This window comes from Panthera leo, chromosome D4 (genome assembly GCF_018350215.1).
Source record: "Panthera leo isolate Ple1 chromosome D4, P.leo_Ple1_pat1.1, whole genome shotgun sequence".
Taxonomy (NCBI): Eukaryota; Metazoa; Chordata; class Mammalia; order Carnivora; family Felidae; genus Panthera; species Panthera leo.
The window spans coordinates 93,736,370-93,757,976 of record NC_056691.1 but is presented as its reverse complement, the minus strand read 5'-3'; the positions used below and the strand labels follow the sequence as shown (position 1 = coordinate 93,757,976).

The 21,607-nt window shown below is 48.0% G+C and overlaps 1 protein-coding gene across 12 annotated transcripts in view; it reads right to left on the bottom strand.

The window, feature by feature from the left end:
- Nucleotides 1–21,607, bottom strand: part of EHMT1 (euchromatic histone lysine methyltransferase 1) — a 153,079-nt gene that overhangs the window by 23,655 nt on the left and 107,817 nt on the right. For all 12 annotated transcript variants that reach the window (XM_042913126.1, XM_042913127.1, XM_042913130.1 and 9 more), the window contains 6 exons: nucleotides 18,194–18,337; nucleotides 16,941–17,167; nucleotides 15,695–15,868; nucleotides 14,561–14,643; nucleotides 12,874–12,980; nucleotides 3,857–3,979 (listed from right to left, as the gene is read on the bottom strand). In XM_042913126.1, the coding sequence (XP_042769060.1) occupies nucleotides 3,857–3,979; nucleotides 12,874–12,980; nucleotides 14,561–14,643; nucleotides 15,695–15,868; nucleotides 16,941–17,167; nucleotides 18,194–18,337 (858 nt within the window). The remainder of the gene's footprint in view (nucleotides 1–3,856; nucleotides 3,980–12,873; nucleotides 12,981–14,560; nucleotides 14,644–15,694; nucleotides 15,869–16,940; nucleotides 17,168–18,193; nucleotides 18,338–21,607) is intronic.

Here is a 21,607-nt window from a genome sequence, read left to right as displayed (position 1 = left end):
TCAGCTTTTGTTCAACTGGGAATGTTTTATTACACAATTCGTTTGCAGGGAGACTTTTACTGGATGCAGTCTTCTGGACTGACAATTTTTTGAGCTTTCTACCCCATCGTTTCAGAGGAGAAGTTGGTGGCTCGCTGTGACACTGCCCGCCTGCATGTAACGTGCTGTTCTTTAGCTGCTTGTAAGACTTTCTCCATTCTCAGTTGTCAACAGTTTTAACCACACTGTGCTTAGGTGAGGTAGTCTTTGAATTTACCCAGTCTGGGGTTTTTTCAGCTTCTTGGATCTGTAGATTGTTTTCTTACCAAATCTGGCAAGTTTATGACCACTTTTTTCCCAACATAATTTTTTTCTACCAGGTTCTCTCCTCTTTCTGGGACTCCAATTACATATCAGTTGGCAACTATCCTACAACCTCTTCTTCAGACTGAATAATTTCAATGATCAGTCTTCAACCTCAGTGACCACCTTCTTACACTACACCCAATCTATGGCTAAGCTCGTCTACGAGTCACCCACTTCAGATGCCTGCTCCCCTCAAGCCACAGATACTTCTCCAGTCCTTGTCTACAGGCTCTTGCTGCTTCTGTAAAGCCCTGAACACTAACCTCTTGCCTCTGCATTGGTGCTTAGCTTGGGCGCTGGCTCCTGTGAACCCATCAGAGAATGAGGTAAATGCGAGACTCACCCACCCATCATAACACAGAGGATTAATTATAGCTATCTACAGGGGCGCCTGGGTGGCTCAGTTGGTTAAGTGTCTGAGTCTTGATTTCAGCTCAGCTCATCATCTCACAGTTCATGTGTTCAAGCCCCACGTCGGGCTCTGCACTAACAGTGCAGAACCTGCTTGGGATTGTCTCTCTCTCTCTGCCTGTGCCTCACCACTCCCTCTCTCTCAAAATAAACAAACTTAAAAAAATTAAAAAATAATAAAAATAAAAATAATTTTTAAAAAATAGCTATCTATATTTATACAATAGTAGTTTCCAGATTGCAAAACCACCAAAAATAAAGCAAACGACTTTATAAACATAAGCTGGAAAAAATATTCGTAACATATGAATAGCTATACACCAAAGTGTGCACTTTAAGACAAGTGAATTAAAATAGTAAAAAAATAAATTTCGTACATCAAACCATTTTCGTATATCAAACTGTTAATTAATATTTTTCAAAAAAATCTCTAATAGTCGGCATTGGTAAGAGCAGACAGGAGCGAGTGCTCACATACTCTCGGTGCCCTTCAGAAAAAAATATAAAAAGCCTTAAAAATGATTATACATTTTGATCTAACAATTCCACACCCAGAAATATGTCCTAAAGAAACCAAACATGTACCAAAACTTAGCTAAGAAAACGTTTTACTGAAGCACTGTGTATAATGGAAATTCAAAACTAAATATTAGGCAATAAGTAAATCTGACTAAAAACGATACCATTACGTTACATCATGAAATACAATGACAATATAATATGAAATACAATGCAGTCACTTAAAATAATGTGATAAGATAATATTTAATGACAGAAAAATAGTGATATTTGATGGAAAAAGGAAGCTGATAAATTACCATCAACAGTGTAAGTTTTTTGTTGGAAAATTGTGTGACACTGTGAAAGACCATGAGATCGTTTTTATAGTTTTATCGTGGCTCTAAACAAATACATGTGTAGGTACACAACATAAAACTTGTCATTTTAGTCACCTTAAAGTGTACGAGTCAGTGGTAGCGTGCCACCGTGGGTGCGGACTCTGGAAGGAAGCGTGGGGTCCACTAAGAAGGGACGCCCGCCCCGCCCCGCCCCGCCCCGCCCCACCCCCGGCCCCGCCCCCGGTATCCTTTAACTTACTTCCAGCGTCTAGATTTGATGATCCTGGGTCCTCACAGGAGTGGATCCTACAGGATGAGGGCTGCTCTCACTCAGCACGACGCTGGTGCTGGGACTTCCTTCCCATTCGCAGCTGAGCGAACCCCCACGATGCACACAGACCACTTTTCACTAACCTGTCCCCCTGCAGGGGGACACCTTGGCTGTTTCCACCTTCTCGCTTTGTGAACGATGCTGCTGAGAACATGGGGGAGCAAACACTGATTCATGCACCTGCTTTCAGTTTCTTGACTGGAACAGCTGGATCACATGGTAATTCTACGTTGAAGTTTTTGAGGATCCGCCACAGTTTTCCACTCAGCTGCACGATCTTACGTTCCTGCCAGCAGTGCACGAGGGCTCCAGTTTCTCCGCAACCTTGCCAGCACTTATTCTCCGTGTTTAGATAATAGCTGCCCGAAGGGGGTGAGGTGACTCACTGTGGTTTTGATTTGCGTTTCCCCGATGACTGGTGATGCTGAATATCTTGTTGTGTGCTAACTGGCCATTTATAGAGCTTCTTTGGAGGAACGCCTATTCAAACTCCTTGCCCATCTTTGAACTGGGTTGGACTTTTGTTATTGGGTGGTAGGAGTTCTTTATATATTCTGCATAGGAATCCCCTATCAGGATTTATGACTATTTTTACCATCCCGTGAGTTGTCTCTTCACACTTTGGGATAGTATCCTTTGACAAACAAAATTTTCAATTTTGATGAAGTTTATCTATTTTAATTTTATTGTCTGTGCTTTTGGTGTCACATACAAGAAATCATTGCCATATCCAATGAATGTTGAGAAGATTTTCCTCTATCTTTTCTTCTAAGACATTTATGGTTTAAGCTCTTACATTTAGATCTTTGATCCATTTTGAGTTAATATCTGAAAACAGTCTAAAGTAAGGGCCCAACTGCATTCCTTTGCATGTGGAGATTCCCTTTTCCTGGCACCATTTGTTAAAAAGATGGCCCTTTCCTCCCACTGAGTGGTCTTGGCCCCCTCCTAAAAATCACTTTATCCATGTGAGGGTTCGTTTCTGGGCCATTCTGTCTTCACACCAGCACTGCGCTCTGTTGATTACGGTAGCTCTGTAGTAGGTTTTGAAGTCAGGAAGTGTGGGGCCTCCAGCTTTGTTCTTTTGCAGGGTTGTTTTGGCTGTTCAGGGTCCCTTGAGATCCGCAGGAGTTTCAGGACGTGCTTTTCTATTTCTGTGAGAAACTCGTTGGGATTCTGACAGGGATTGCGCTGGATCTGTGGTTCACTCTGGGCGGTACTGGCATTGTGACAATATTCACTCGTCCAACCCATGAACGCAGGACATGTTCCCATGTTCTTAAGTCAATTCTTTAATCTCTCTCAGCAATGTTTTGTGGTTTTCAGTCTATAAGTCTTTCGTGTCCTTGGTTAAGTTTATTCCTAGTATTTTACTCTTTTTGATGCTGTTATAAATGGAATTGTTTTCTTAATTTCCTTGTTGGATAACTCATCTCAAGTGTATAAAAATATAACTGATGTTTCTGTATTAACTTTGTGTCTTATAACTTCTCTGAATGCATTTGTTAGTTCTAGATTTTGGATGGGATTTTAGGGTTTTCTACATATAAAATCATACCATTTACGAACAGAGATCATTTTACTTGTTCTTCCCAATTTGTATGCTCTTTTGGAGTGGGGTGTCTAACTGCTCTAAGTTAAAGTCAGAAGAGGAAAAGCGCACAAAATGAAGGAGGGAGAGACTGGGCACGGCAGACTCCTTACTAGTTGCTGCGACTATCGCCAGGCACAGCACACCCAGTGCTCACTAGTATTCTCCCAAATAGACCCGTGACCACGCAAGGAGAGCAGACAACTGCTTCTGGACTACCAGGTGAACATCTGCCGGCTGCCAATTCCTGAAGCTGCTCCAACGAGGAACCGGCCCCGGCTTAGCTTTATGAGACATTTCGACACAAAACTGGAAGGGGATTCAGACCAGGTAGCGTACCTTCGGGTCCACGAGGGCGCCGGCCTTGATGAGGTACTTCACTGCATCCAAATGGTTGTTTTCTGCCGCCTCCATCAATGGGGTCCTCTGGTCTTCTGAGCAGGTGTCAATGTTTGCGCCCGCCTGGTGACACAGGACAGTTCAGGTGTGGGGGAGCCGCCACGGTAGCCCCCACCTGGCTCACATTCAGACACTTCAGACACTTGCAAGTGCTAAGACCCCGTGAGCTACGTTAAAAAATCATTTCTAATGACCAACTATAACTGAGTCTTCAGAACCGAATTCAAAGACACGATTGTTCTATTATTGCCAAATCTTTAGTTCAAGAAGAGCATTTTCAGGGCCCCTGGGTGGCTCAGTCGGTTGTCTCTGACTTCAGCTCAGGACACGATCTCATGGTTCATGGGTTTGAGGCCCAAGTTGGGCTCTGTGCTGACAGCTCAGAGCCTGGAGCCTGCCTCGGATTCTGTGTCTCCCTCTCTCCCCTGCTCGTGCTCTGTCTCTCTCTCTCTCTCACACACAAATAAACATTTAAAAATTAAAAAAAAGAGCATTTTCATTTCCAACCGATTTGATAGAAAATGTTTAAAGCACGTTAGTGACAATACCTTTAGAAATTAAAAAGAAGTGAAAACCTTCTAAAGTAGGCAAAGAAGGGATGTGGAAGGGACCGCTCAGTGGGGCTGGGCCAGGAGGCAGGCCGTCACCTGGCCTACAATGACCAAAGGACACTCTGGTTCAGTGACCTCTTTCTCTGGCTGTTTTAATGCTTCCCAAACAAAATAAGCAGAACCAAAACTGATCTCCAGTAGTATGTATTCTGAAGCAATTTCTAATTCTCCCAATAGAGCATGTACTTGGAAAACTAATGAGCTAGCAAGTACACATAGATAAACTTCAGTCTGTGTGAAACTTAAGCCCCCAACTTTAAAATAGGTCGTGTGCTAGAAGCAAATCAGCTATCTCACAACTGAAACCTTTCTTCCCCATAGGGGAAAAACCTCCACCTTCTTAAACTGACATACCAAAAGCTAGTATTTAGTTTATAAAATAAATACTTATTAGGAGAAGGCTAAGAATAGTATTGTTTTTGCTGTTAGCAATTAAAAACAAAAATAACAAAATGAGTGGGGCGCCTGGGTGGCTCAGTCAGTTAAGTGCTCGACTTCAGCTCAGGTCATGTCTCACAGTTTGTGAGTTTGGGGCCTGTGTCGAGCTCTGTGGCTGACAGCTCAGAGCCTGGAACCTGCTTCAGATTCTGTGTCTCCCTCTCTCTCTGCCCCTTCCCCACTCCCGTTCTGTCTCTCTCTTTCAAAAATAAACATTAGAAAAAAATTTTTTAAAAATGAGTTAAGAAATTTTTAAATAGACCCAGAGTGTTGCACAGGGAAACCAGCGAGCTGAGGTGACCTCAGGGAGCCTCGAAGGAGACTTCTGCCAAATTCCAGAGGGCAGGATGGGGCTGTTGGCCACAAGCAGAGTTGAAAGTCAGGGATCAGAGGACCAGGCCCTCCCTGAGATTTCAGGGGCAGGTCTGAGGACTCACAACTAGTTCCCGGCACGATTGAGCGAAAGGAGGAGCAAAAAGTGACCAAGCCCACACACAAGCACACAGACCCTCACTGGAACACACAATCCAGAACCGACACCACGCCAGTCAGCCCAGAAAAAAGTGATCATCACCAGGAAAAGGTAGGGAAGACCGCGAGACAAAGGGAGGAGACAGAGAAAAGAGAGTCAAACCAGGAGATCCCCACGTGACTGACGGGATTCCCCCAGAGAGAATGGTGAGAACAGGGAAGCAGGTCCCCAGGGAAAAGCTCCAGTCCATCCAGCAGGACGGACTTAGTTTAAGCTCCAGGCCAGACACACCAAGTCCAGGCAGATCCCAACCCCCACCCCTCTTCCCCAAAAGGCCCCCGTGAGAGCGTGCAGAATGTGCAAGATCCTGTGTGGGTGTGTGCATGGCACACCCCCATGGCAGTCCCTAGGCTCAGGGGTCAGTGCAACAGGTGTGGCTCTGTCCTTCCCCTCCGGGCTCTGTGACTGTTAGAACACCCACCTTTCTGTGTTAGAAGACACCTCATAGGCTCATGGCAGTAACACTAACACATGAAGGACAGGGCGACAGGCACCCAGAGCTGGGGAGCAGATGGAGGTGGCCTGTCAATGGGGACACACACACCTGGACCCAGGACAGGGCAGCTGCTATGAGTGCCCAGTGGCAGGGGTGCCCACACTACGGACGTCCCCAGTGCTGGCACTGGAGCTCTCCGTCTGCGCCCAGCACAGCCGCCCCGAACACACAGCCCCCGAGCTTGGGAGGTGCAGCTGAGGCCGGAGGGGCACACATTTCCTTTCGTTTAACTTTGTCATTTACATTCAAACAGCCACACGTGGCAAGGCATGCCACACTGCAGAGAACCGGGGCCCAAATGAAATAACTGCTGCTCCCAGTGAGACCCGAGGATGAAAATTAAACAGATGGGAAGGTATCAAAACCACTCTTCAAAGGCGCTCCTGGCTGGGAGAGGACACTTCTCAGACCCCGGCAGGACAGCAGCCCAGGAGAGACGGCGGTGGCTTTAGTGCTGCTCTGGGGCTGGAGAGCGGGAGCAGAGCCAGAGCCTGCCCGGTGGACACGGTGGGGTGGGAGACACCCCACAAAAGCGGAGTCTCCAGGGAACAACACTCTTGGACTTAGGGCAAACTAGAAAAGCCCACCTCATATCTTTCCTGGGGAATCTCAAGAAAAGCTCAGGTTCTAAAGGAAGAAAAATACACAAAATCACAGGCTCCCAAGCTCAGAGGGTGAGCAGCCTGGGCCAGTGAATTAAACATCAGGCTAAGAAGCCAGGCAGCTGGAGCCAAGCCCTACACATCAGGTCAGCCCAGAAGGCCACAGAAAACAACACTAAAAAGGGCTGGTTTTCCACAATAAGTAACATTTTATTTTGCAACAGTTTAAGACCCACAAGAAGCTGCAGACCAGCACAGAGCTCCTGCCCCCACTTGCTTTCCCAGGATGGCACCTCACACGAGGGCAGCAGAGGCAGGCCCAGGGACCAGAGCTCAGGCACACTTCCTCCCTCAGTGGTCACGGGCACAAGGCAGGCTTCTGCCCTTGGACTGAAAGGCAGACACAGAAGAATCCCCACTGTGGGACTCCATGAGCACAAAGCTGAGAGGCAAACACGGGTAAGCCACATGGTTTGCGGGTGCTTGCAAGGTGGTCAAACCAGAGAAGTGCAGAGATGGGGGCTGTCACCATCAGAGCCTGGAGAGCCAGCCCCTCTGGCGGGGGGTAGGCTCTGTTGTGTCCTGACCTGGGGTGAGGTGGGAGCCATTTATGATTATTTATTAACAGGATGCTTATACCGTAAGGACTTTTATTTTTTTTAATTTTCAAATGTTTATTTTTGAGACAGAGAGAGACAGATCGTGAGTAGGGGAGGGGCAGAGAAAGAAGGAGACACAGAATCCCAAGGAGGCTCCAGACTCCGAGCTGTCAGCACAGAACCCGATGCGGGGCTCAAAGTCACAAACTGTGAGATCGTGACCTGAGCGAAGTCGGGCAGTTAACTGACTATGCCACCCAGGCACCCCTACCTTAAGGACCTTTCTGTATGCACCACACATACACGCATTCACACACACACTCTTCAACATAAAAAAAAAAAAAAAAAAGGGCCAGGGGCGCCTGGGAGGCTCAGTTGGTTGAGTATCAAACTCTTGATTTTGGCTTAGGTCATGATCTCAAGGTTTGTGAGTTCGAGCCCCAAATCGGGCTCTGCACTGACAGCACGGAGCCTGCCTGGGATTCTCTCTATCCATCTCTGCCCCTCCACGCTTGTGCGTGCTCTCTCTCTCTCTCTCTCTCTCAAAATAAACGAATAAACATTAAAAACGAGAAAAAGATTTCTTTAAAAAAAAATTAAAAAAAAAAAAAAAAAAAAGGCCAAAGAGAAAACAAGTCCTTTAAAAGGAACGACAAGCTAATTTCTTAAAAAGCAAGCATGGAAACTAGAAGACGGTGGAATCATTCCTTAAACAAAGCAAGAGAAATGAACCAGCAACCTAGAATTCCAAATCCAGGGTAACGTCTCCCAAGAAGCCCTCCATACCAGTCTCTGAGAGTGAGGAGAAGCCTGGGTGGCCCCCTCACTCAACCTCATGCAGCAAACAGGCCCATTGGGGTGACCTGCCCCCACCTCCTGCTTCATCCCTGTCCTACAACAGTCCCACACTGTACTGGGCCTCCAGGCCACCCTCAGAGAAGCATAAGCCACACCCTCTGTGACTCCACAGGACAAGGATGAGAGGACATCCGGTTGGAGTACTGACTCCCAGCCCTCTCCCTCAGAGCACCAGCATCCGAAGTCACTGCCTCAATAGCCATGCCAGCTGCCCTTGACCTCTCTCCAACAGGCTTGTCCTCCGTCAGATTAGCCACTTACCACTGTCACTGCCAAGAACCAACCCTTGTGACCACTTTGGGAGGCCACCTCGGCTGTCCCCAAGTCCTACCAGGCTTCTCTTGAACTTGCACCCGAGGCCTCCACAGGTCTCCCCGCCGGAGCTCAGCAGGCCAGCGCACCTTCCCTCCCTCGCTCCCCGGCACCTGCAGCTCCCTCTTCTCGCCTGTCTCAAGACCAAGGACACAACACTTGCACACCAGATCACAGAGCGACCTCTGGAGGCGACAAAGAGGAGTATGTAGCCTCCAAGTGAGTGAAGAGAAAGGAAATGAGAAAATTAAAACAAATATCAACCCAAAAGACAACAACAAAGGAAATTTAAAAAGAAATATTTGAGGGTGCCTGGGTGGCTCAGTCAGCTAAGCGTCCAACTCCTGATTTCAGCTAAGGTCATGATCTCACGGTTTGTGAATTCGAGCTCCAAGTCAGGCTGTCAGCACAGAGGGATTCACTACTTGGGATTCTCTCTGCCCCTCCCTGGCTCACTCGCTCGCTCGCTCTCTCTCTCAAAAAAGAAAAAATAGGGGCGCCTGGATGGCGCAGTCGGTTAAGCGTCCGACTTCAGCCAGGTCACGATCTCGCGGTCCGTGAGTTCGAGCCCCGCGTCGGGCTCTGGGCTGATGGCTCAGAGCCTGGAGCCTGTTTCCGATTCTGTGTCTCCCTCTCTCTCTGCCCCTCCCCCGTTCATGCTCTGTCTCTCTCTGTCCCAAAAATAAATAAAAAAAAAAAAAAAAAAACGTTGAAAAAAAAAAAAAAAAAAAAAAAGAAAAAATAAATAAACGTTTAAAATTAAATGAATGAATGAATGAGTGAATGCCAGAAATTACAGTAAGTATTAGCTAGACCAAAAGTTCCTATTAAAATACGAAGACTCTCACCACTGCCATTCAACACAGTGTTGGAAGTCCTACCCTCAGCAATCAGATAACACAAAGAAATAAAAAGCATCCAAATCAGCAAGGAGGAGGTCACACTTTCACTCTTCACAGATGACACAATATTGTATGTGGAAAACCCAAAAGATTCCACAAAAACAACAACAACAACAATAACACTAAAACTGATCCATGAATTCAGCAAAGCCACAGGATATAAAATCAATGCACAGAAATCAGCTGCATTTCTATACACCAATAAAGAAATAGCAAAAGGGAAATTAAGGAATCAATCCCATTTACAACTGCATCAAAAACTATAAAATACGTAGGAATAAACTTAACCAAAAAGGTGAAAAGTCTATACACTAAATGCTATAGAAAGCTTATGGAAGAATAAAGACACAGAACAATGGAAAATATTCCATGCTCCTGGATTAGAAGACCAAGTATTGTTAAAGTGTCGATACTACCCAAAGCAATCTACATATTCGGTGCAATCCCTATCAAAATAACACCAGCATTCTTCACAGAGCCAGAACAAACAATTCTAAAATTTGTACGGAACCAGAAAAGACCCCAAATTAGCCAAAGCAATCCTGAAAAAGAAAACCGAAGCTGGAGGCATCACAATCCTGGACTTCAAGACGTATCACAAAGCTGTAATCATCAAGACAGTATGGTACTGGCACAACAACAGACACTCAGATCAATGGAACAGAACAGAGAACCCAGAAATGGACCCACAAATGTATGGCCAACTAATCCTGGACGAAGCAGGAATAAAGATAGTCTCCTCAGCAAGTGGTGCTCGGAAAACTGGACACCAAAACGCAGAAAAATGAACCTGAACCACTTTCTTACACCAGACACAAAAATAAACTCAAAATGGATGAAAGACCTAAACATAAGACAGGAAGCCATCAAAATCCTCGAGGAGAAAGCAGGCAAAAGCCTCTTCGACCTCACCCACGGCAACTTCTTACTCAACACATCTCCAGAGACAAGGGAAACAAAAGCAAAAAGGGAACTATTGGGGCCTCATCAAAATAAAATGCTTTTGCACAGCAAAGAAAACAATCAGCAAAACTAAAAGGCAACCAATGGAATGGGAGAAGATATTTGCAAATGACATATCAGATAAACGATTAGTATCCAAAATCTATAAGAAAACTTATCAAACTTAACACCTAAAAACCAAACAATCCAGTGAAAAAACGAGAAAAAGAACAGACATTTTTCCAAAGAAGACATCCAGGTGACTAACAGACACATGAAAAAGATGCTCAACATCTCTCATCATCAGGGAAATAAAAATTAAAACCACAACGAGGTACCACCTCACACCTGTCAGAATGGCTAACATTAACACCTCAGGCAACAACAGATGTTGGCGAGGACGCAGAGAAAGAGGAACCCTTTTGCACTGCGGGTGGGAATGCAAACTGGTGCAGCCATTCTGGAAAACAGTATGGAGGTTCCTCAAAAAACTAAAAATAGAACTACCCTACGACCCAGCAATTGCACGACTAGGTATTTACCCAAGGGATACAAGTATGCTGTTTCGAAGGGGCACATGCACCCCCATGTTTATATGTTTATAGCAGCACTATCAACAACAGCCAAAGTATGGAAAGAGCCCCATGTCCATCAACAGATGAATGGAATAAGAAAATATGGTGTGTATATATATACAATGGAGTATTACTCAGTAACCAAAAAGAATGAAATCTTGCCACTTGCAACCACACGGATGGAACTAGAGGGTATTATATTATGCTAAGCGAAAATCAGAGAAAGAGAAATATCATATGACTTCACTCATATGTGGAAGATGAACATATGGGAAGGGAAGCAAAAATAATATAAAAGGGGGGGCAAAACATAAGAGACTCTTAAATACAAAGAACAAACTGAGGGTTGCTGGAGGGGTTGTGGGTAGGGGGTGGGCTAAATGAGCAAGGGGCATTAAGGACACTTGTTGCGATGAGCACTGGGTGTTATACATAGGGGACGAACCACTGGATTCTACTCCTGAAATCATTCTTGCACTATATGCCAACTAACTTGGATGTAAATTAAAAAAATAGTAAATAATAATAAAATAAAATAAAATACCAAGATCATCACACTGAGTTTTTAACAAATCTACCAACATGCTACTTAACAAGATACAAAAAAACAGAGGCTCTTTGGCAAGCCACAAAGCTGGGAAGGGTCTGCAAGAACATTTTCAGGCACTAGGAATCTACCCCAACAGGTATATCTACTGTAAGATACAAGTGCAAACACCAACGGAGTCGTGTCCTGCCCCACCCGTGGCTGTCACTTCCATGGGCTCTGGCCAGAACCACCAGGGAACATCCCAGGTGCCCTGGCCGCCAGCACCTCCGGCTCCCACAGAGACATACATGCTCAGGAGACAACCTGTACGTGTGTTCCTCCTGAGACGGCAGCGTCTGCGGGGCACCCGACAGTGACAGGGCAGGGATCCCCCACCAGCATGTTATCACATTAGATATAAGCAAACAGGAATCGGGCATTTGAGGAAAACCTTTCAAAAATAAAGACCAAATGAACAGAGCAGCATAAAACTTCAAAATTCTCATAGTATCTTCAAAGAAACAAGGGAAGAACAGAGGTACAAAAAAGGAACTCACAGGGTGCCAGAAAGATCTCAAGATGGGCCTGTACAGATTAAAACTCCCCAGAGGAGCTGGAGGGTGAGGTGGAGAACACTGCCAGCAAGTGGAAGCGAAAATGAAGGAATGGCGCATGGCAGGAAAGGAAGACCAGAGAATTAGTCCATAAGGCCTAATGTGTAAACAGGGGCTGCAGGTGCACCTAATGCACCACTGGGCATGCAGACGGGAAGACAGCACCCAGAAACCCCAGAACAAGGGACAGGAACGTATGACGTACTAAATGCCCCAAAGGAGTCAAAAGACTGCTGTGTCACAGTGAAATTTCAGACCAGTGGGTTAAAGAAAATTTTCTGAAGCTTCCGGAGATAAAGGATCAGACTGAAAATGTGGTCTCCAGGAGACAGGGAACCAATACAGGGTCAGAAAGGGGGTGTCCCAGAGAAACAAAGCATGGGAGCACGCAACGGGCTTCCTGGTGACATGGAGACAAGGTGCAGTCTGTTGAGAGGGTTAGGAATGAATCAGCAGGAGGCCGAGAGACAACAGAAACACAAAACGATTACCGCTCTCGGACGTGACGTGGCCAGCTCTGAAAGTACTGGCGTGACCACCCAACACAAGATCTCCCCACTCATCTCAGCAACACAGGCACATGACCAAATGAGGAGGACTGGGGGAGGGAGGTGCGCGTGCCTGGGCCAAGCCTTCCCACACTCCAAAGTCAGTAATTAATATTAAAAACTGGCTGCAAAATGGAAACGAAAATAACAAATCAAGAAACAGCTGTACAGCAGCACATTATTTTCAAACCCAGTGGTAAACGCCAGAGAAACAGCTTCAAGACTGCCAGCAGGGCCAGGGCGTGCCGGGACTGGAGGGACAGAAACACTGGTTTTCTGTTTAGACCATTCAGTGCTGTTTGACTTCCCAGCTCTCACAACTATGAATCTTGCGCAATTTCACTTGACAAAGGCAAGACAGAGCGTGTGGAAGGCTCTGCGGAGAGCCGTGCGTCCGACCTGGATCAGCATGTGGCAGATGTCCACGTGGCCGGCCTCGGCGGCAGCGTGCAATGGGGACCGCTTGTTCTGGTGCTCCATCTTAAAGTTGGGATCGATTCCATCCACTGTGAACACACAGGTTTCACCGGTTATTTCAGGTGCAGCCCCTGGCTCCCAGCACTTCAGGATGCTCATAAAGGCTGGCAAAGATACATGCAGACAACCACCAACGGCCAGCATCGCACGATACCATCCCGTGTCTAGCTAAGGGCAAAGCCAGGCTCCAATTTCACTGCAAGACTCAAAAGAGAGTATGCTAGTTTCACACAAAATTCAACAGGTGGGTCTGTGGTTGGGAGTCACCTAACGTTATAAATCCCTGCCCTCGCTGCTCCTAACCCAGAGGGGCTCCCTTGTGTGTTTTCAAGCACTCTTGCGCTCGGCCTCCCCTGGGCCCGGGCACCTGCTGAGCGCACGGGCGGCAGGCCCACTGGGCAGCCTCAGACACATGTGGCTTGGTGCGCACAGTGTCAGCAGGCCTGAAACGGACACTTGGCCAACAGACCAACCAAAGAGCAGCCAAGCAACATCAGCACCCCATCAAGCCTAGAAAGAAAACGATTAAAACCCCCACTTGGGGGCGCCTGGGAGGCTCAGTCGGTTGAGTGTCTGACTTCGCCTCAGGTCATGATCTCACGGTTTGTGAGTTCGAGCCCCACTTCGGGCTCTGTGCTGACAGCTTGGAGCCTGAAGCCTGCTTCAGATTCTGTGTCTCCCCCTCTCTCTGCCCCTCCCCCACTCACACTCTGTGTCTCTCTCCTTCAAAAATAAATAAACATTACAAAAAAATTTTTTAAAACCCACTTTGGTCAACATTAAATAACTTACATTTTTAGCACAAACTGTTAAGTTTCTTTTTTTGACTGTCAAGTAAAGGGATTTTTTAAATCCCTTTTGAACCCAGAGGAACCAACTCTTGAGCTGTGAGCTCAGAATCAAATTACTGCCCCTTCCTTGGCCAGAGACAGAACTGCGAAGGGTCTCGAAGCATCAACCGTAAGATATCAACCATAAGGTGCATCAACCGTAAGATGTATGTGCAGACATCACTGTCAGTGGTCTTGCTCTGCCCACAGCTGGCTTACACCAGCACAGGCCTGGCACCCGCCTTCCTGCCGTCAGCGCACAGCCGGCCCCTAGCTCGCTCATCTTGCTTTTTCTGATTCTACATCTCCTCTTGATTTAATTATATGCCTAATTCTTTTTTTAGATGAGAAATTCACAGGAAATATTTCTACTACTATGAATAACAGGATACGAATGTCATGAACAAGAACTGAAATGAGGGGCGCCTGGGTGGCTCAGTCGGTTAAGCGTCCGACTTCGGCTCAGGTCATGATCTCACGGTTCGTGAGTTCGAGCCCCGCGTGGGGCTCTGGGCTGACAGCTCAGAGCCTGGAGCCTGCTTGGGATGCTGTGTCTCCCTCTGTCTGCCCCTCCCCTGCTTGCACTCTGTCTCTCGCATTGTCTCAAAAATAAGTAAACATTTAAAAAAAAAAAAAAAAACTGAAATGAGAGAAATGAGAGACAGATAAAGAGAAACAAAGTAAGACCCTCCTCCTGAGAAGAGGTACCAGCAAACTGCCACCTGCTCCTGGGGCCACCCGGACAGGCACCAGCCCCAGCTCAGGTGCAGGCCACTTACCCAGCATGAGCAGCACTTTCTGCAGCTCCCCTTGCCTGGCGGAGAAATATAGCTGCTTCGGATGGAAGCGAAGCTTCTTGGGTCTGCGGGGAAAGTGTGGGACAGCTGTGACCCCCAGGCGACCCCACCCTGGCTCCTGGCCCACCTGCTGCCACACACACACATGCATAGGAAGCTGCAGGATGGGAAGACCTGGATGACGTACACCTGCTGATGCCCCAGGGTCAAGGGCACCAAACTCACCAGGCTCAGGCATCTCCCAGTAAAAACAACAAAAATGAGCAACTATCTTCTTCATCCACATCACACCTGGCCCAGCCTGCCCCCTTCAGCAGTACAAAGTCTGGGCCTGGTGAGTGGGGCAGGGGAACACAACAGTCACCAGAACACCAGGACCACAGACGAGGGCTAGACACTAACAAAGCTGAAGTTACGGGGGACCTGGCGATGTGTCCCAACACCTGAGCTTTCCTCAAAGCAAGAGTAATGAGATGCATGCCCTTTCCAGCACAGGCACGCTTCCCCAGGGGAGGACACCGGCCTGGTTCCTAGGTCACAGACTCAGGGTGCTCCTACAGGGCTGTGCTGTCTGGGAGTTGATCTGTAAGCCTGAATGACCACTTGATTCAACCCTTCATTTCACAGATGAGGAACCAGTCAAGTGGAATTTGCTCCAATGTCCCGAGGTCAATGCCAAGGGTTAACAACATCCAGGGGAAACATTTGTAAAAGCCTCACCACGACTGTCCTCACTTACGACTTTAAGGATGTCACCTTTTGCTCTTAGTATATTGAACAGCTTGCAATAATTTCCTGAAACAGTATAAAAATATGTGAATTGTCCTGATGAACACCATCAATCAAAAAGCTGATCGATGTTACCAGGACCTCCTTGGGAATGCCCCATGACCCCATGGGGATGCCCTGTGACCCTCAGATGGTACCCTACTGGATGCAGACACCTAGGAAGTGCAGCCACGGCAGTACTGGAAGCAGTGGGGGATTTAAAGATGTGCGCGCAAATGGCCCAGTGGCTGACACAGAGGGAAGAAAATCTGTAGGAAGGAGCGTCCAGATGTGCAGATGTCAGTGGGTCAGGCCCTGAGCCATCTGAAAATACAAACTGATTCTTACTTTTCCGAGTCTAGAGCGATCAGAGCACTTTCCAAGGTCTCCTTCCCTGGTCCCTGGGAAAGGCCAGGGGCCGGCTTCACCAGCCCCACAGGCCCTGTGGGGTCGAAGCCCTCGGCTGCCTGGGGGGCCGTACTCTGTGGCTTGCCGTCCTCCAAGAGCGATGGTCCAGCAGTGCTTCGAGGGTAGGAAACAGACAACATGCTGAATGTTAGACATGTGAAAAACTCCGCTTCTTGTGGAAACCAACGAAAACACAGAACATGATTCACTCAGACCCTTCTAGCTATGCTGCTCTCTGAGCATGAAAATGACTTCAGACTCACTTTCTATTTAGTTCCTTGGATCAAAGAGCCCAATTCAAGGGCAAATTCCCAGAAAAAAGTGACATTCAAAGCAAGGGAAACTTCTCCAGGGCTTCCAGGACCACGTTCAAGTTTGCTTTTGTGAATGAGCTTCAGGTTGGATCTATCAAACCCCACCGCTCTCCCCAGGGGGCAAAAATTCCCCTGGAAGTCTGATTCAAAGTATGTTAAATTTATACATTAGCAAAAAGAAGAACAAGAAGAAACTGCCCTCCTCCCAATATTCATTTTGATACATCTACAATTCAAGTCTCTTTTATTTTTTTTTTTAAATGTTTATTTATTTTTGAGACAGAGACAGACCATGAACAGGGGAGGGTCAGAGAGAGTGGGAGACACAGAATCCAAAGCAGGCTCCAGGCTCCGAGCTTGTCAGCCCAGAGCCCGATGCGGGGCCTGAACTCACGGACCGCGAGATCATGACCTGAGCCGAAGTCGGACGCTTAACCGACTGAGCCACCCAGGCGCGCCCCCAAGTCTCTTTTAAATGACCCTCAACAAAGTTTCACTTTTCTCTGTATCAGTGTAATATCTGTCATATTACATACTCCCAAAATGAACCATTCCCTTAAAAAAATTCTTTTCTGGTTACCTAGTGCCTTCAAAATACAATTTAGTAATAACCTGTAGCAGCTGGAGCTATTGTTTCATATTATACCCATGTGTGACACATGTATGGATGTGTATGGACACACGGAGGGACACAAACGTGTATAAGCACATATGGGGCACGGACGCAGACGTGTGCATACACACATGCGCAAGGGCGCAGACACACACACAGACGTGCAGGGGTACAGATGTGTACAGACACACACAGCAGTTAGCACTCAGAGACACACACGTTTCCAGGAGAGCTGCCCAAGGCTCTGCTGGGCACGTACCTGCCTGTGGTGGTGTCGGCCCTGCCCTCCGCCAAGGAGCTTTTGTCCTGCCCAGGGGCCAGTGTCACGGTAGAGGTTGTGTCCGCTTTTGCGATGGTCACCTCTTTGGCCTTGGAGATCTCCTCCCCACAGTGGGGACAATAGCTGGCATTATTGACTCGAGAGGCACAGTCTTTGTGGAAACGGTGAGAGATGCTGCTCTCAGGCTGACATTCCATAAAATTACCCTAGAAATGGGAAGATGAAAAATTATTTTTTAAAATTAGGGCTAACACGCATAAAAGTAAACACAGTGCTCCTGAGCCTGCACATGGCATGGGTGTGCCCAGAGGCCAGTCGGGGCCCCCAGTTCCTGGCTATGTAAGTGGGAGACCTGCATCCTACAGCCCTGCTGAAGCGGGGAGGTCACCTGACTGCCCCCCGCACCTCCAAGGGCCACGGCCTCACCCTCCAGCAGTTCTAACCAGAGGAGGGAGGCCCCGAAAGACCAGGCCCCAAGAAGGACCCCTGGAGTACAATCCAGGAACAGAATCGTGGAACAGAACATCGGGAAAACGGTGCTCTGCAGAGATTACCCAGCACCACCATGGGGGCACTTCAGGAAAACCCCTGATGGCCTCAAAAGGACTCTCGCTGGCACCAAGGAAGGTAACCCTCCAGTAGCATGAGAAGCAATGAGAGCAGGGCACTCTTGCCAGGAGCTAAGGGTCAATGGACATAGAGAAGCAGTGTCCCTCTTTTCCTTAGCAGAAGCAACAAAGGACACTGAAGACAAGGAAGGGCACACAGATGTGAAACCCAAAGAGCAGCCACTGTAAAGAAGCTCCTGGCCCAAGTGGGCGTCTCAGCCACGGGCCAAGTGAACCACAGGGCTCCTCGCCTTCATCCAGGCACCGTAGGCACCAGTGGGCACAGGTGTGTATGGAACGAACAAGACCGTAACCACCGAGAGATGAAGGCAAAGCCGAAGGTGAGGCAGGCCCTGTCCAGGAGAAAGGCCGCCGTGTGTTCAGACAAAGTGAACAGGAGGAGAGCGGAGGGTGCCCGGCTCACATGCCCCCACGGTCCCTGGGAGGCCAAAGACTCACAGGCGGCAAAAAGGGAGCGTATGCAGGGAGGGACCCTCCAGGCAGGCCCCCAGATTCAGGAGCTTCGGGAGGCGTTTGCCACAGCTGTCAGCTAGCGGAGGGAGGCAGCGAGCGCTGGTGCCAGGCTGTGTAGCGGGGCACTCGCACGGCTGGCCGCGCACTCACCGCTGTGCAGAAGTAGCCGCAGCCAGGACAGCACTGGTGCTTCACCATCCGGCCCCGGTGGTCTTCACACAGCACCAAGAGCGGCGCTTTGCTGGATGGGCGCATCAGCTCGTGCTTGACCACGCTGTTGGTGCACCTGCCCAGCTGCAATCAGACAGGACCAGGGTCAGCGACAGGGCCTTCGGGGAGGAGTCTGGCAGGTGTGAGTCCAAGGCAGACTCTGAGGGCTCCCGCGTAGGGCTGGAAATGCAGAGGGCAGGCAGGGCTCCATCCTCTGCACATCCGCCAGAACAGAACAGTGAGCTTGATGACTGGCCACACACACAGTGTCCGTGGAGTGGGTGGTTAACTTGCCAAAACGAGGAAAAAGTCTTGGGCAAGTTGGGGGCTGGGCCAGGTACTGAGGAAAAATGGGACTTACGCCAGGCCGGATGGAAAGGATGTTGTGGGTCAGTAATGGGACCTCAATGCGAATCCACAGAACCTACAAGCAGTCATGATGGCCAGAGCAAAACACCAGAGAAAGGGCTACTGCACAGACGACGGGCCGAACGTGGCCCAGGTGCACCCCCGTAGCAGCCCACCTCAGCCTCCGAGGAGACACCCATGCCCTGCCCAGCGACTGCTCAGCTGACCAGGCCGCCCCACAGCAAGGCCCAGACCCTCCTTCCCCGACCGACATGTGCCCGAGTGGGGGAAGCAGAGACAAAGCACAGACACCAAAGCAAAGAAGCGGAAATCAGAAGCAGTCTGGGGAGTACAAGCCGGGGCAGAAGAAGAGTGTGCAAGAAACTCACCGGCGCCCCTAGAGAAACAGACCTTGTGTCCGTTCTCACATTGGAACAGGACACTATGAAGGAAGACGCATGCTCAGGGAACAAGAGTGAGCTCTCAGAAATCAGAAAAGGTAGAAGAAATGGAAATTTCCACAGAACTGGTGGAAGACAGATGGGAATTTTGCAAAACTAAAGCAGAAAGACAAAAATGTGGAAAATAGAAGAAAACTGGAAGCTCCATCTAGGAGACCTAAAATAAAGGGAAAACAGAGAAAAGAAAAGGATCAATGAACAAGGGCAACAGGTTTCCAGCACGAAGGGCACGCGTGTCCCTTCTACAGGGAGCCAGTGGCAGCCCAGGACAGTGGTACGCCCAGAGGAGATGGCCTAACCGCCAGCAAGGACTGCACGGGCCCCGCACAGCAACAACCCAAACGAAGAGGAGTGATTTCAACAGAAAAAGGAAACCGTGTCCAACCTAGACTTCTGTCCTGAAATGAAGCATTTCCAGGATACAGAGTCTCCGATATTTATCTCCCAAGCCACCTTTCGTAAGAAGCTACTGAAGGTTATGCACCACCAAGATGAGAAAGCTATGACCCAGAGAAACTGGATATGCTGAAAACACCTATAGAAATGTGTAATTCTATCACTCTAGGACTGAATTTAGAATGGGTACAAAGACAATGAAAAATGAGAAAATTATTAACTCTGAGAAACATAAAATGTTGAGGAGGAGAATGAATGTATTCCAAGCACACTGCTGGCTCAGTTGTGAACGTTGCCATCGTGTGTTATGAAAACCACGAATACCGTTTTAACCAAAATTGAGGATAGAACGCAGACTGCAGGTGGGGCGATGAGAAAGAAGAATTAATTAAAAGGTGAGCACCTCTTCCCCACTCAGAAACCAGCAGGCAGTGTCTCCTAAGGAGAGGGTCAAGGAATGACAGCAGAAAGTGAGTCATGTAAAATTATGGAGAAAAACACAAGGAAAAATTAAAAGAAGTCACAGTGGCTGCCCCAGGGGAGGGAGACCGGGAGAGCCACAGCAAAGAGGTGGCACAAACACACATCAGGAGCTCTGCGACGGACACACAGTTAAGCAGACACCTGACAACATCACGGACATTTACGGTTGTCACGAGATGAGATGTTGCTAAACACCCACCCCACACAGCACAGACCCGCACAGAGACTCATCTGGCCCACAGCAGCAGTGGTGCTATGGCAGAGGGACTCTGCTCAGGAGTCTGAGCACAGGACCAGGAGCCAGAGCAGGCGGCACGAGCAGACTGGGAATGTTAGGAAAGTCAAATGAAGATGCTAGAAATAACAAAATACGGAAACAGATGAATGCATTTGACTGGCTCATGAGTATGTATACTCAACAAGGAAGAAAAAGTCACTGAATGGAAAAAGGTCAATGTAATTAACCCAAACCTAAAATAGAAACAGCAAAAAGAGCAGAGCACCCACCAGCTGAGCCAATGTCAGATAACCTAGCACGCATGATGAGAGGGCCAGAAACAGGAGGGCAGGCTGGCCGAGAAGCACAGGGCTGCCAGGTGAGGAGGCTCTGGGACGAGCAGGTGCCAGATCAGAGTCCAAGAGGCTCAGAGAAAGCAAAGGAGTATAAACACTGAAAGAGAAAAACAAAACAAAAGAGCAAAACCATCCCACCCAGGCCCAAAGACAAAGAGAAAACCTCGGAGCAGCCAAAGAAAAACACCACAAGCAAAGGAACAGAAGTCTGAAGACGGCCAGCTTCTCGTGAGGAGCCAGGGAACACGGCACGGGAGCGGCATGTGTGGGTCCTGACAGTTCTCCGCCCATGAAAACCTCCCCCAAATGAAGGCAAGAAACAGATATTCTCAGGCACACAGAAGGGAGAGAACTCACTGTCGCCGCAGACCTGCGCCATGGGATGGCTGCAATGGCAGGGTCCCGGACACCGTCTAAACAGAGGGAGAGCGCTGCCTGCATAGGGGCTAAATGAAGGTCAACCAGAGACTACTTTTATGTTTAATCAGTCTGAAAGATAATTATTTAAAGAAAAATAACAGCAATGTACTGCGGGTTTTTAGCATATATGAAATTAAAACATACACCAAAAGATGGGAGGGAGGATTTGGAACCATGTCACTGTAAGATTCTCACACCACATCAAATGGTGTGGCATCAGGCAGAGGTTAGAGATGCAGCCTGGAAACCCAGGGCAATCACTGCGAACATCACAGAGCCAATGGTGGGATAAACTGCAATCATAAAAAAATTCAATCCAAAAGGCAGAAAATAGAGAAAAATGAGTAGCGGATGACATAAATCTTAACACCATTAAGATGTTAGGGGCACCTGGGTGGCTCAGTCAGTTAAGCGTCCGACTCTTCAGCTCAGGTCACAATCTCGCAGTTCTTGAGCTCAAGCCTCACATCAGACTCTGCACCGACAGCATAGAGCCTGCTTGGGATTCTCTCTCTCCCACCCACCCCTCCCTCTGCCCCTCCTGCACTCTAAATAAATAAATAACTAAAAACAAAGACTGATCATATATACAAGAGTAAAACCCTACTACACACTAAAGAAATCCACTTTAAATTTAAAGACAAAGACAGGTGAAAAGTAAAGGACAGGGCAT